This window comes from Miniopterus natalensis, chromosome 10 (assembly GCF_054644295.1).
Source record: "Miniopterus natalensis isolate mMinNat1 chromosome 10, mMinNat1.hap1, whole genome shotgun sequence".
In the NCBI taxonomy this organism is placed as follows: domain Eukaryota; kingdom Metazoa; phylum Chordata; class Mammalia; order Chiroptera; family Miniopteridae; genus Miniopterus; species Miniopterus natalensis.
In genome coordinates, this window is record NC_142090.1 from 47,553,528 (window position 1) to 47,570,257 (window position 16,730).

The 16,730-nt window shown below is 37.7% G+C and overlaps 1 protein-coding gene across 1 annotated transcript in view; it reads right to left on the reverse strand.

The window, feature by feature from the left end:
* The window catches only part of MAGI2 (membrane associated guanylate kinase, WW and PDZ domain containing 2), a 1,282,556-nt gene that overhangs the window by 137,694 nt on the left and 1,128,132 nt on the right, over positions 1-16,730 (reverse strand). Inside the window, exons 13-15 of the mRNA XM_087821115.1 lie at positions 15,281-15,322; positions 8,429-8,520; positions 254-446 (exon numbers count right to left, since the gene is read on the reverse strand). Coding sequence (XP_087677241.1) covers positions 254-446; positions 8,429-8,520; positions 15,281-15,322 — 327 coding nt within the window. The remainder of the gene's footprint in view (positions 1-253; positions 447-8,428; positions 8,521-15,280; positions 15,323-16,730) is intronic.

The window sequence follows — 16,730 nt, forward strand, 5'->3', positions numbered from 1 at the left end:
AAGCAAAGAATATACACATCTTAAATTAGCCCCAGGCTTTGCTCGAAAATTTTAATGACTGCATTGAAAAGGTAGGCCTCAAAGACTGCTTGGAATTGTGCTAGTGGGGTGCACAGGCAAAATCAGTTCCATTTGGAATATCTAGGTTGTTTTCTCTCATATAATATAGAAATTGATTTAATTGCCTTTAGCATGGCTCGCAAAAGCATCTCACCGGCTAACCTCCAACTCTTGCTGCTGCTCGATTACATACCTCCACATAGCACCTTTCTTCTCACAGTGAGGCTGACCTGCCCGTTGCGGGCTGCGTGGTGCATGAGGTCGATGACGTAGCGGTGGGTCTTGCCGGCCACGGGAATCCCATCGACATAGACCAGCTCGTCTCCTGGGTGGAGGCGGCCGTCTCTGTCGGCTGAGCCCATGGCGATGACGGCGCCAATCAAAATCTAGAGAAGCAGTGAGAAGAAAAGGACATTTATGTTTCAAACTTTTAATATACAAATAAGTATATAAAAACTTGGTGAAAGATTTTATTCCCACATTATACCCCTTGCGCCAAAACTGAGCATGTACTTGAAAAAAGAGAGGCTGAAGGGGTGCCCTTTTAACTTTTCCAGATTGCTCCCTCCTTCTAGAGAAATATAAGTTTTGACTCGCTGCTGCCATTGGCCATGAAGTTTGGGGGACACTTGCTATCTAGCTCCTAAATTATCACCCTTAAGAAAATTCTAACCCCAAATAATCTGATGCTACTGGCCACTGTGCATGGCTCTCAATTGAAACAAGTTGGGGATTGGCTCCTGACTTCAATTCTTATTTTTGTGGCCTTGGGCAAGGCTTCTTAACCCCGTGAGCTTCTTAACCCCATTTCTTCATCTGCAAAATGGGGAGAATTGAGTGAAATAATGCACGGGAGGCGTTTACTTTGCTCATGGCACATAGTGAGCTCTCCAAAAATGTCAGGAAACCTGCTGCCACAAGTTACTAAACTCTTATAAAGATTCAAAGTGTGTTTTTTGTTTCATTTTGTTTTTTTTGCTTCACTTTGAAAAGCTGAAGGTAAACAAAACAAAGCAAAACTCATGGTTGGCTTTTACTGGCTAGTTGACGTAAAAAAACTCAGTGAATGGACCTGGAGAATATTATGCTAAGTGAAATAAGCCAGGCAGCGAAAGACAAATATCACATGATCTCTCTGATACGTGGAATCTAAAGAACTTAATAAACTGATGAACAGAATAGATTCAATGACATGGAAGCATAGATGAGACTGATGAATGTCAGAGGGATGGAGGAGGGTGGGTGGGTAGAGGGGGAGAGAGTAACCAAAGAATTTATGTGCATATATACACAACCCAAGGACCTGGACAATGGTGGGGAAAGGGACTGGGGAGGGAGAAGGAACGGGGTGGAACGGGTCATTGGGGAGAAAAAGGGACATCTGTAATATTTTAAACAATAATAAAGTTAAAAACAAAAAACAAAACTCAGTGAAATATTCCCCAGATTTTCCCTTCATTCCTTTAATACTTATCTGAAGCACCATCCTCTGCACAATGAACATTCTAGTTCTGCATGTCCCCTGAAAGGCTCTGCTGGTTAGGTGGCTACCATACCAGGAAATGAGGAGGGACACATTTGGGAAGTGTGCATTTTATGTAATTCCCTGAACCAGGGACTGTGATGAAAGGCAGAAAATAAGGTTTCCCATTTCTCATTAGAAACACAATTTAGTGTCCATTAGTAAGGCTTTTATCTTTTTCAGAAGAAAGATAATAGTACTTAGTATTTTAGTTTTGCTGTTTAACCTATAAACAATTTTTCTAACTCATGAACAAAGGACACCCTTTTTCTTTTGCCAAGTGGCTTAGCCACACAGCATCTAAAGGCAGTAGTTACCATTAGTCTGATAATATTACAAAGCCTATAGTCTCCGTTTTATTTTAAATCTTTATAAAATGATCCCTTGCTCACAGATTGATTTCTTTCAGGTGCAAACATTTCTTTCAAATTCCAGATCTGTGCATTCCAGCTAATTTGCGGAGTTGCCATACTGTGATCTGTAGGCTTACATGTCCTCAGGCCGGCAGCACAACCATTTCTTCTACTTGGTCACACTGCTTAGTGCGGCCTGTCAACATGGCAACTAGATCTAAATGCCCAAGACTTCTCAGGTATATGCAAAATTATAGTCTGAAGAGTTTTCTTTTTCCCTCTGTCCACTGGATAGCTCTTTTTATGCAGAGAAATGAAAACTCCCCATCACTACAGCTGCTTTTCAAGTATTCCTCGAGGGTAGGGGTGGTAGTAGATTTGCTTCTATGTTGAATATTAGTGCTCTGATGAGTGATTCATTATTACTCTCACAGGAAAGGCCTCACATGTCCTGCCTTAGATTGGCTGTGCAGCGTCGGGTATGTTTCTGACAATCTCCATTTTCCCTTATTGTCATGCCAACCTGAATTTATGAGTTTCTTTCTGAAGGTGTTCCAATCTATTCTTCAAAAGTCTCAACCCACTAAGGAGCGTTTCAAAAATTTGCTAAGTGCTTTGTGCAAAAGCCAGTTAAAATGAATGTTTATGTTTCTCCACTGCCCCATGAGAAGCTGCATTTAACTGGGTTACCCAAAGAAAATGTTTCAACCTCCAGATTTCCTGTGTGCTGTAGTGGGAGAGTTTATAGGTGGCTATAGAAAAAAATATGGTTGTGAACTCCTTGTCTGGTTAATTATCAACTTTAAGCTATAGTTCTGATTCTAACTGATCAAAGTGAACCAGAATAACAGGTTACAACTGAGAGAACCACAGCTGCAATTGATCCATCTACAAAAGTTGTAAAAATAAACTTCCATTGGAAAATTCCTATTCCTCTCTTGACAAAGGAAAACAACAAAGATACACAGATATCCCTGAAGTTATCTTCTGTGCTACTAGTTTAACATTATCCTTTAAAGGGAAAATCCCAGTAAAGCTGCTTTTCTGCTGTATTGCTGTGGTATGAAGTACTCTCCTCGCTAATTAATTCATTTATCTAGCAAATAGTCATTGAGCCCAAGGGACACTTCCAGGTGCCAGGAATCCAGCAGTGAACAATAAACAATAATCTCGGCTCTAGTGGTAAGACAATAATAAACATAATAAATGTGTGGATATGTTGTATCTAGCAGGCATGTATTATGAAAAAATAGAGCAAGGTGGGGTGGTGGGAGGGTGTCAGTCATGCGGCTGAGGTGGTGTTGGAGTTGGTTAGAGCAGGCCTCAGGGAGATGTTGACATTTAAGCAAAGACTGAAGTTCACCAGACATTTTTAAAAAACTTGAAACTTTAATCTTTAACTTTTAGTTTGTTTTATCAAATATTATATATTTATTTCTAAATAAACTATGTTCAATGAATACGTCAATTGAATATCTAAGCCAACTGTACATATCCAATATAATACTTCAATATAATTTATTACATAGTATTATACGTATATATATTATTGTATAATTACATTATACAATCCATCCTCTATCTTGTTTCATAAAGAGGTTGCCATAGCCATTAAGCAAACTTGAATCGAACTAGCATGGGGAATGGAGTAGGCATCCGAGCTGCCTGTCCGCATTCCATATGTGTTAGTTACGTTGGCTCCGTCCAGGAACTGCCGCCTTTGCTGGGAAGACGCTGGCCATGCACTGTCACTTCTGGCTCGCATGCTGCTTTGTCCCTAGCCTTTGGCCCTTCTGCGCCTTCATGCATTATATTTCACTGCGAACACAGAGTTAGCTCCATGTGTCTCTCTCTATCCAGGAAAAAAAATCCACACTCTTTTTCTTTATTTTGATTATACTTTGTACACTCAGCACATTCTATTAGTTTATTTCCTATTTGCCACCGTAACTACAGGGACTAGATAATCTATGATTCCTTTTTGCGCTGTAACTCATATTGGAGTCCCACTGTATATGCTATGTTCATTTAAGCTCTTGAAAAGATGCCTCAGGATATCTGATCCCTTGTCAATAGTTCTCAAACTTTTGGGTGCATGTGAATCACCCAGTGAGTTTGCTAAAAGAGACTTTTGGACCTACCCACGAGAGTCTGATTCTGCAGGCCTGGGGTGGAACCTGAGATTCAGCATGTTTAATAAGTTCCTAGGAGATGTTGAATGCTTCTGGTCTGTAATCTATCACACTTTGAGTAGCAAGGTTCTGAGTATTCCCACTTGGTCCAATGGCCGTCTCCCTGGTCATGTTCCAGCACCTCCCCTCAACTCCCTGCCCAGTCAGAGTCACTTTCCAGGTCTGCTGAGGGACATCCTCCTGAGTGCATGGTCAGGCTACATATTCCTTCCGGGCTTGCTGGCCCCTGGCTACACTGGCCAGTGAGCCTTCCCAGCCAACAATGGCCTCGCTCTTTCTGGCCTCCCTGGATTCTTCAGCTTCTCATTAGCTTTCTCATTGCTCTTGGAGAAATTCTTTATCCTGTCTCTATTGTGTTGGTTCTGAAGAAACAGCTTTGTGGTAAAACAGACCAAGAAAACAAAAACAAACTAATAACCAGCAAACAAAATGAGAACCACCTTTGCATGCCTTTGAATTCTTTCCTGCACTACCTCACCTTAGTCCAATCCCAGTAGATACGATCTGAAATAATTACAGTCAGGGGCAACATGACGATGTGGAGGGCAGAGTTCAGGCTCTTGCCTTCTGAAACTCCCCACCCCCTTCAAGTCTGCACCTAACGCCTGTGCCAAAGAGTATGTCTGTCATCACCTCGCTCTTTCTTTAACAGTTTTCCTCCACACAGGCCTTTCTCCACTGCAGTGTTTTCAAGTCTTTCCATCTTGATGCCTTTCCATCTCTTTTCAGCTCACAGCTGGAAACCTCAGTTTTGTTCCTTTCTGGCAATTTTTCATTTCTTTCTATTTCTATTGTTATTTAACTGTAAAAAGTATTTCCTCTTGCAGGAAAAATGCCCATATGCTTTGTCTGAGCTGGAGTCCCGCTGTTCATTATTTGCTGTAAGCCGTGTTGTCGTGTTTAATGTGCACCCTGAGATGTCAATACCATTTCATATATATGGAGGGAGAAACCCATTTGAGGTAATTTATGAGACCACCTGCGGCTGGGGACCAAGTCACCTCCAGAGCCTTTCCTTTGTAGCACGCCAGCAATTAAATGAGGCTAGTACATTTTGTTTGTGTATTATCTCTGGGCTTACAGTGGAAGAAGGCAGGAAGGAAGGGCTCATGAGAGATCTTTACAGTAGACTCGCTCTTCCTGACATGGTCTTTCTGAGGTGCAATATTCTGGTCTTCAAGATATTGTTTTCTGGCTTTGCTTGCTTGAGAAAGATTTAGGTCTCTACTTTATGGCTGACCTGTCAGGCTTGTAACTTGCAGCCCGAGTGTGTCTTAAATCATTTGAATAAAAGAATAAACCAAAATAAATCTAAATAAACACAATGAAGATAACTAGCAATCCATGTAATCTGAGGAGGCTTAACATAAATACTGCATACCTGCCCACTAGAGGGAGAAAGGACTCAGGAATGCAAAGCCAATGTTCAGAAAGTCAGAACATGGGAACCTGTGTACTGACCCTGCAAAAAGTTGTCCTGAGCCTGGGTGGTGACCATGGTTGCATTCATACACCTGAGCTTCATTTTGAACAATATGTGCTCCATTTGGATACTAATTCTATTGCATCTGTGCTTGGCAAAGTTCAGCCAGAATTCTCCCTTCCTGAGCTAGCTGAGACTATGCCTTCCCTGTAACTGTCACACAATTCCTTCTACCTGCGGGGAGGGGGAGACCAGTGAAGACAGTATTTCCCAAATGTGGTGCTAGTTTACCTCCAAAGCAGATCATGAGACTATGGGGGAGGCCCAGCAAAGTAAGAATTGCGTATTTCAAAGACTGTATTGAAGTAAGCATCATGGGGAGAAGGGAATCTTTCCTGTTTTTCCCTACATTTATTTTATGACTTAATCTTTCATTTGTATTTATATGTAAGAGAAGGGACCTGGTAATATTTTCAGTGCTAAGGCCTATTAAAACCATAACCTGGCCCTGGTTGAAGATTCCTTTGGTGCAAAATATTCACCTTTCCAATTTCTTTCTATCTCATCTTATGGGAAGGGAGTTTCAAAGATAGTAAACAAAATAAGTAACACAGGCATCAGGGAGTTTTGGGAACTGCGGTCAGGTGACAGTTTGGTTTGGCTAAGAAGATTCTCTTAACTTCCATTTAACAATTATTTATTGTGCCAGGTACTTTATGCTAGACTTGGGAGACACAAACACACCATCAAAACAGCCCTGCCTACAAGAAGATCACAGATTGGTAAGTGGAAAAAGTGTGTCAGTCAATGTGTTCTTGAACAAACAGGGGCCTCATCTTTTTGGTGGTGACCCCTTAAGCTATTAAGTTTGAGGCATTATGTTTAGTTTAAGTACAACGGATTCTATATGGATTTAACCTTAAATGCTCTACAAAAGTCTCAGCTATCTTGCAGTATCGCACAAAATGCTATAAAAATCACCTTAAATTGCTGCTTTAGTTTGGACATAGTTTTGTTTTGTTTCCTTCATTTGATATCATTTTGTATTTTCATTTTCAACATATGACTGTGTAATAAAGAATTTGGGCTTTCGTGAAAGGTACCTCTATACCCTTGGAACAGGAGTATCTTTGTTTCCGTGGTGAGCCCCTTGGGCTATACCAGAGTTTATGCTAATAAGGAGGCAAATGGTGGCTACCTGATAATTTATGCTAAAGAGATGATTTGAGATGGAGCCAACCTTTCCAACAGTCTTAAGGTGGGAGCTTACAAGGCCAGAACAACCAGCAATGTAATTAGAGGGTTGGGTCTTTGAGCCATATGATAGCAGCCTGACCTTCCAGAAGGAAAGGGGTCAGGAAGTTGAGCTCAATCACCTGGGCAATGATTTCATCAATCATGCCCACATAATAAAACCCTAAACTCTTGACACAAAAACTTGAGTGAGCATCCCTGGTTGACAGTCCTGAGTGGATCGATGCTGGGAGGGTAACACGTCCTGAGGAAGATGGAAACTTCACATTTAGAACCCTCCAGACTTTGTCTTATGCACCTCTTCTTTTAGATGGTTCTTATTTGTTCCCGTTCACTATAATAAAACTGTAATCCTAAGTACAGCAGATGTGTGAGTTCTGAGTTGTTCTAGTGAATTATTGAACCAGAAGGAGGCTGTGGGGATCCCCAAATTTTCAGCTGGTGTCTGAACTGAAGGCAGTATTGTGGTGATTCTTTCCTTGACATTGCAGTTTTTGCAAGCTCATTGCAGTTGGTGTCGGTTGTGTTGGGCAGATTGGCAGTTTAGAGAACTGAGATCTTAACCTGGAGTTTGGCTAACTCTGTGTAATGTCACACCTTTCATTTATGGAGCAGTAAAGGATAATAAAAAAGAAAAGACGAGGTCCTTGCTTAAAAGGAATTTAAAATCTCAGAGAGCAAACTAAATAGGGAGACTATGAACATGTTAGAGAACAACCCTGAAGGAAGCTAAGTCAGAAAAGTACCCTGGAGAGGCCAAGAAGTTAAAAGTTTAGTATGTGAAAGGATTGGATACTATTTTCAGTTCTATATATATAGGCCAAAATAGGTTATGGGGTAGTATGGTGGCTACCAGGGGGGTAGGAATGGAAGGAGACTAGACTTTGGGTGGAGAGCATGTGATGCAATATACAGATGGTATATTACAGAATTGTACACCTGAAACTTATATAATGTTATTAACCAAGGTTACCTCAATAAATTTAATGAAAAAAAAAAAAGAGGAGTTATAGGGAGGAATGATTTCTTTAGAGCCTCCCCTCTTTTAATTCAAATCCGGTTGAAATTCTGCAGCATTGAGCTTGATTTTGCTTCTGTTTATCACTGTATCTTCTCTCCCCTGTAGTTTTGACAGAAATACACACAATTCTGTTGTTCCAAGTCATCTCTTCACATGTATCTTCTGTCATACTGCATGTTTGTTTACCTGTCAGCTGCTGCCCAGAGGGACCAGTGGTTGGTCCAATACAGTTAAATAATTAAAATATTCAAGAAAAATCCAAACTATTCTAAGGAAGAGTAATGTCCCTTTCTTAATACGATGTGCATTGATTTCTTTTTTTAAAAAAAATTTTAAATTGTATTTTTGTTTAAAATATTACAGATGCCCCCTTTTTCCCCCAATGACCCGTTCCACCCCGTCATGCATTGATTTCTGATGGTTCGCAGGCATGGAAATACTGGCATATTTTGAGAACTTAAATATAAAAATACCCCACATCTTAAACTTTTATATGTGAGTCCTAAAAAATTTCCTTTTAGAAGTCATACACAACGATAGTTCTTCTGATGCATACACACACAATATAGCCCAAAGTTTGGACATAAAGAAGATTCAACTTACAGGTTGTCCAGGCTCATCTCCTCCGAGGATTCTGAAGCCAAATCCAGACTCCATCCTGCGAAGGTGAACATCCAGCTCCTTATAATCTGGACCTGGCATAAAGGAGATCCCATTGAGTAATGAATCTTGCCTCCTCCCCACCCCTGATGGACTGAACACAGCAATGATAAATTAATTTGTGGATGTGATTAATGAGAGTGGTATTAGAGTTCATGGAGAGCATAGAGAATAAAAAAAATTATTGCACCAAAATGTAGGTATTCCAAAATTAGGCAGTCTGAAATAACAGTGACAAGCCAAAGCAGAAAGAGCACATAAATTTTCTGGGTGAAAAAAAAATTGATGCCTCTATAATTATTTTCCTGAGAGCATTCACATTATTTTTAGGAAGATTGGCTGTCACTTTGAGGATGTTTACACTGACTAGAATGATTATTTTACAAGTATGAGAGAACAGATGACAACATCTTGGAAATACCTAGTAAAGTATACCTAGTAATTTACTGATATTTGTTTATGACTTGATACATCCAGTTTAGTGTGTGTGTGTGGGGGGGGGGGGTGGTGGTGGTGGTGGTGGTGGGCTGTAGGGTGTGTGTGGAGAAGGAGATACAAAGTTATGCCTAGCAAAAGTTTTTTTTTTAAATTGTAAAAATTAGGAAATACAGAATTTAAACTTTTCTGTATTGAGGTTTGAGTCAAGTTTTTATTTTCTGACTAACTCTTTTAGGTTTTTTTAAATTTAGGGTTAGAAGTTTACCTAGGTCCAAGTGAACTCTTAACCCCCAAACATTTTAAAATGTGGAAGCCATTAGTAGATTCACTATTGACTTCACTAGTGTTTGCAAGTAAACTAGAAGGAGGATACTTTTTTGCAGTTAGCTGAAAGAACAGAAATACACTTAAAAATAAGCTGAGAAACTCTCCTGAATGTCATTTTTCAACCCTAGGATAAATAAACTAAAACTATAAGAAATCTTTTGACTATTCAAATATAATTTATGCTTACACCCTGCCCCTGGACCTTTGAACCTTTCTCAGGGGAAAAATCTCATGACTGAGTTGTACATACTTTCATAGCCACTGTTAGGATGTCAATGGATGAGTAGCAACTTAGGGGAATACTTAACGCCATCCCTTGCTTAAGAAGTATTTAGTGATCTCTGGGCCTTAATGGTTTAAAGGAGGTATTAGAACTGATAGAAGCAAATATTAAGTTAAATTCTCCTTGCTTAAACAGGATAGCTTTGGAAATTGGGATGAGATTTCAGAGGGTCCTTATGGGTCAGAAAGCTGTGTCTGGACCACTTGGATATAAATATAAATACCAATAGTCATAGTGGAGAGACAGACTCAATGAGTAAAAAAAAACTCAAAGAAGACTAACTATTTGGATCACCACATCCATCAGTCATCCTTTATGAATTGTATAATCATTCATATTTTAAAGATGAGAGAACTTAGGAGAATTCAATTCCTGTTAAATAGTTAACTAAAGTTGGGTGGTAAAAGATAAAAAACTTGGCCCTACACTCTATAATTCACAAATGATTTTTGAATTCAGTTTATTCTGGGATCTATAATATCACACATGAAGTCACATATTGCGGTGTGTGCTAAGCCTTTGGGACTCTGGAGGCAGGTGGAGCAGCCCTGCGCAATCAAAGCAGGTACCTGTACCTCTCCCAAGGGAGGGAGAAAGGCCAGGGAAGATGGGAAGATGACAGATTATGTCAAATCACTGTTTAAACCTCTACAAGTTGGTTGAGATATGACTGACTGCTCCCAGCAATCTCCTCTTTAGGTAACTTTTAGCTTAGAGGACTCTAGACCATGTACACATAAAAAATTCAAAGAGGGCATGACATATTTTTGACACTTAAAATAATAGAGCTAACACATGTTTAACCAGAACATTCCATCTACTCTCATAAATATTCTCATTTTTGCATCGCTGGTGAGTATGAGAAATTGCTCCTCCAATAGCTTCAGTACCCATCCACATTGCAGGAGAATCTGTAAGAGTGTAAGAGGAGTTTATTGTGTGATCTATTTTATTTACTAAGTAAAACTTTCCCCCAAGCAAATGCTGAAATTATGACAATCCCAGTAATGGATTGATATGCCAAAGTGCAGGGGAACTGCCTTGCGTTATAGAATGCTGTGTTTACTGGGGCAACTGGAAAGCTTTTCCTAAATGAATGACTCAGAACTCCTTTTTTTGTTTGTTTTTGTTTTAGTAGGAAAATGTAGATTTTAGGTGGTTAATTTTATTTAACTCTGAAGAACAGATGTGAGCAGGGCATTCGTTTTCCTCCTCGTATTTTTTGTGAGCATTTTGGTGACATTAAGATCTTCTGACTTGCTATGACCACTTTGATTTCAAACATAGGGTGATATGTGCCAACCATGTCATCTTCACCCTCTAATTTTCCAAGCAGAAGGCCAGCTCATGGTACATAAGCAAGTAGAGAGAGGAAAAAAGAGACCCATTAGAAAAGTGTGCCAGCAGACATGGTTTATTTTTTATTTCTTTGTTAATTTTGAACACAGACTCAGAGGCTTCAGGGCATGGAAACTTTAGAGAAATAGTCAACTGGAAAAAAAGTTTAAATGATAGATTGTGCCCTAAAGCAATAGTATTTTTCTCTTTTTTTAAAGGAAAATAAGAACTTTTAGAAAGATAATTTTTCTTTAGTTTATACCCCCCTCCCCTCAATTTGAGTCTGGCTTTAGAAAACAACTGCAATTACATGCACACAGCTGGGAGACACTACTCCTTTTCCTACCTGCTTTGTTGGTTCTCTTGAAAAATTATGATGTTTTTGATATTTTCCTTTAGCTGCTCTTCTGGCCTAATGTCATGTTTAAAATGATCCTATCATGCTTTATGTCTTCTTTTAATGTAAGAACTGAAAGCAAAGAAATCCAAGGGCCAACTCTTCACTCCAATGTGACAGAATTTAACCACCACCCTTCCTTCTGTTGGATTGCAAACCATGCACCTGGAAGGTTGATAGATAAAGGGGTCTGGTGGACACTTAGTAGGACCTGAGTCACTTTGGATGTCACTCAACCATGCCCCCACCAACATCCTTTTCTCTCTCTTCTACTTTCCTATTTATTCTCTTTCCATGCTCTTTTTTACCTTTTCCCTCAGCCCTTTTTGCAGAACTGTCAGGAATACTCTCAAGTGTTGCTAGGTGCAACTCAAGATGAGACAGTGGTCGTGAAGAAATGGACTAAGGAGAGATAGGACACTCTTTGGACATTGGCGTTCAATGGCCAGGCATGGCCAGTGTTGTTTCAGCCTTAGGAGTCAGGGCCAGGGCCCTCAGGCATTATGAAATAAAGCAGTTTATGGTACTCATCTCAGATGGGACTTTACATGACCACCATGGCAAGCTACTGGAATGGTATTTACAAGTCCTTATTTATCTTGGACTCCCTGTAATATTAAAAAAGCTAACAGTTAAAAGTAGCAAATGGTGCCCACATCCAGGTATCAGGACAACTTTCCTCATAACAGAGAAAAGCAGAATTTCGAAGCTGATTCTTATTTTACACTAAGACTCTGGGAAGGCTTCATATGTTATATGTACCCTTGGTCTAGATTTTGAAAGACATGGTTTTGTGCACAGTTTTAGGGAAAAAGATGGGTGACTGAACACAACTGATTAATATCATGAATGATTCAAGCTTCAAAATGCAAAGAAGAGCATTTTTTTATGGATTAATTTGGCACATGGGATGCTGCCGTAAACATGTCAATTAAATTTTGGTACTTGAATCCCCTTTCGTGTTTTAATTAAAGCATAAGTACCATGAACTTATTATCAATTTGGCACAGAGACTGAATTCGTTCAATTTTTCCTGCTGGAAAGAGCATTAATTTTTGGCGTTTCTTTGTAAAGGGGTCCGGGAAAGACAGTAAGAGGATGGAATCACGAATCATAGGTGGTTATTCAGTGTGTCTTCTGGATTCCAATGCACTCCAAAGGTAGAATGAATTAAACAGGAATTAAAGTTTCTATTGCTTGAGTCTAACATTACCAAATAAGTAGCTAACACATTTTTGTCTTAAAAGAAACCCGTTCTCTTTACTTCTATCCTTTATACTGTAGGTAATGTGAATGTGGTCAGATACATTTCAGCTCTAGTAGAAGCCACCTCCCATGATCTTTGGCTCTCTCCCTCATCCTTCAAATAAACTCAGATTTCCCCGTCCTAAATATCCTCTTATTTACCTGTCCATTTCTCTCTTGGAAGAGTAGTCCCTAAAGGAGCTTTTACTCCCTCGTCTTCACTTTCTCATCTCTGACTTACTCCTGCCAGTCTGGTTTCTGCTCTTTTGGCATTACTAAACTGCTCTCTTTAAGGCCATTGATGACACCCTAATGACCAAATTGAACGGCCCCGTCTCTTTTCTCATTCTGATTGATTTCTGGTCCTCATTTGCTATTATTGATGCACCCTTATGACTCCCGATTTCTTTTCTTTTCTTTTCAAATTTTTATAAGAGTTTATTCCAGCCGAACTGATGACATGCTGGGAAGCAAGATCTCAAATGCTCCCACCCCTGATTTCTTTTATTTCTAAACAAGGAAAAGTCTCCTGGATATGATTTTTACTCTTGGCTTCTGTGATACTCCATGCCCTGGCTCTCTTGTCTTTGGGTGGAGTTGTCCATTCAAAGGTCCTGGCCACGAATCCATTGTTTCTCACTAACATTCTTTCTTAGCAATGGCAAAATTATCTTTGTGTATCTATAGCATTCCACTGTGCATAGTTTATAGAAGTTGCCAAATAAATGTTTCTTGAATTTAATTGTTTTAAGATACCAATCTAACAGGTCCCAGAAACCACAGCGTTATTATACAGTACTATGAAGTTATTACTTAGCTTCATAATTACATTATTTAGGAATTCCTATGACCAAATTTGCCTCTGTATCTAAGCATCTTATACAACTAAAATTAATAAAATACCTTATAATTATGATAAATATAATCTTATGCAGTTAAAGTTAGTAAAAGCCTTATAATTATGATAAACATATCTGAGTCAAAAATCATGACACAGAATTTGATATAGGACATTTTATAAATGTGAGCAGTACTATGGGAGATTTGTTTATCTTGGATGCAATCATGATTTTCCAGAATATTTTGATAACTTGTGTGGATATTTAACAAAATATTTAGATTGGTTCTCTTCTTGAAAATCTGTATTGCATAGTAGTATAATATACTCAACTATATTATAATTCTTCTCTTTTAAGTAATGTGTATCTTTTGAAAGGTAAAAATAGTATTTTGCACATACGTCAAGGTAATCTAACCTATTAGGTGGCTCTTCACTTCTTTTGTTTTTAAATGAAGTACCTACAGAAGCTGCAATTTTTAAAGAAATGTGCTTGTTGTGGCTAGTAAACTGAGATTTAGAATCTCAAATTAAGTCCTGTTTTCATTTTGCAACTGTAATTACTGGGTCTCATTTTCCCTCTAGGCATAAGATATTCTTAAAATTTATAAGGATTTTCCAGTCAGTATAAAAGAATAATCATGCTTTTAAAATTTTCAGACCTATATAAACAAATACTTTAGACATTATTTGAGGATAAAATACTAAGCAGTATCTTTCATATTTTCTACATATCCAAAAAAATGACGTGGAAACCTACAGAATGAAATGATCTCAAGCACACATATTCTCCAAGGGGTGTTAGAACATGCTGAGATGGATAATGAGCTGTCATCATGGAAACACTCTAGAGATGTGTGCTGCGAGCCTACAGACCTGGAATAGTACTATAATTATAAAACGCTCTTTTCTGCAATTGTTTCAGTGTTCTGGCTTTCAATCCAGTGCTCTAATCAGCTGTTTAAAGCACGTTTTAGGAATAAAAAAATCTGAATCTTCATTTCCATAATCACGTTAAATATTTTCGCCTAAACCAAAATTGTTAAGTATTTTCAGAAAGGTTAGGTCAATTTTTTTTTCCTTTTAAGTAAATTAATTATTACTAACTACTTTAATTTGAAATTATAATATTCTATGCTAACTTAAAAACGATTGAAATGTAGCATTTTATAATCGGCATGGTTGAAAAAAATAAATTAATATAGATATTTAATTGATGTGAAAATAATTTCATTCTATATTAGCAAAATTTCTAGTAAGTTCTTTGGAAATGTCTAAATTGCAAATCTCTTTAAATACTCTAGCTTCTTATTTATATGTATCTAGTCCAGGTATGTCCAATAAAAATAAAATGCAGTCTACATAAGTAATTTAAAATTTTCTAGTAGCCACATTTTAAAAAGCAAAACAAAATAGGTACAATAAATTTTACTAATATATTGTAAACCTCATATAATCAAAATATTATTTAAGCATTAATCAATATAAAATAATTAATGAGATATTATACATTTCTCTCTTATTTTGTACTGTATTTGAAATCTGGTATGGACTTTACACAGATCTTACAGCATATTCAAATTCAGAGTAAACACATTTCAAGTGCTCCATGTGGCTAGAAGCTACGATACTGGATGGCATGGGTCCAGTCAGTCTGGTGGCCTTCCTTGTCACCTGGTTTTTAATCTAGTCTTTTACTAAAGCATTTTATGAAAGAAATGAATAAATATGACTGTTTTCTTTTGTTTTTTTCCTTAGCAGCCATTTAGGCCCACCTTGAAGAGACTTACTTTCTATCTTAAATACATGCTTATTGTACAATTAGCACAGTGATTACATACTAATTGACTGATACTACTCAGATGAATGATTTGTTACACAAAGTGGAAGACATCATTCACAGGACTGTGAGAACTGAAGGATACTTGCCAGAGGAATCCATTCGAAAACTGGTCCTTGGTGGCACTTGTTCTGGATGGGAAAATGGGGAATAATATTGAAATTCATTTATGGCATTTTAAAATTCATCTTTACTTTTTTTGTTGCTGTTATAACTCACCCTCCAATTTGTGCTCATGTTTAATGAGTATTTTTTTCTCTAAAATCTATGTAGCTTAGTGGACAGATTTACTCTTTTATGTATACGACCATGTCTAGATGTGTATTTCTTTCACATGCATGTAAAATAGAAAAAAATTTGAATTCCTTTAATCAGAATGGGAAAAAGATCACCATTTCCAAATACTAACCTTTGATTCTCATTATAAGAATGCTTATTTGAAAGTAAACTCAATCCAGAACCCAAAATATACACACAAAATTATGTTATGATATTGTGTCATTAAATACATATTAAAATGAAAAGTGGAAAATTCAGTCAATGATTTGTTGATTTATTTACACCTGTCCAAATATTTTGATACTTACTCTGGATAGTTGAAGTTATGTGTAAGTCAAGTTAAATTGGTTGATTTTAGCAATAGAGATCTTACATGAGAATTATGATGCAGTCTCTGCTACATATAAATTCATGAACATGACTATAAATATTAGAAAGCACTATGAAATATATATGTAAATGAAGCACTAATATTATATCATTAAATTTTAAAAATTAAAATAAGACAAAATTCTGATTACTTTCTAATTGAGCTTTGTTCGTTTAAAATAGAGTTCTACACTATTCAACAATGAAAATGAAAATAGAAGCCTCTTGAGGGCAATGATTAGACATAGGGTTGCAGGACTTCAGTGATTGACATGTGTTTCCTGCTGTACCTGGCACAGTTAGTCTCACTCATAGCAGGCAGGATGATCATACCTGCCAGGCAACCTGTGTTTTCACAGTAAAGGCAAGTTAGTTGTCTAGCAGAACTGTGTGTTTTTTTAAAACCTCCATGTTTACTGTGACTGCTTAGAATTATGAATTGAGAAATATACTTTCATCAAAAAGAGAGAGCTGTGTCAGGAGGGATGGGAGACTGCTACCACTAAACACTTCCATTAGCTGTAAAACTGACATTTTATATTATCATAATCTCACTAGGACCTACTTGTCATCCAGCAATTACACTCAGTTTACTGCAGCCCTGATGGTCTCATATTTATTCATGAAAGTACTTTGAGTTACATCATCAACTTGTGCTACCAACAAAATGCTTTGACATACTAAATAACTTTCAATCAAGGTCTGATTTTAGAGTTTACTTCTCACATTATACCCTTCCCCCACTATCCTGCCAGGTTCCAAGAGCATTAAGTTTTAAACACTGAATGAAATGAATTTATAAGCTACTGGATTGGATCTAATTTCTAAAATACATGTGCAAAATGTGTCCCCAACTTAACTGTTTTTCACTATCTATTACTTAGTTCATGG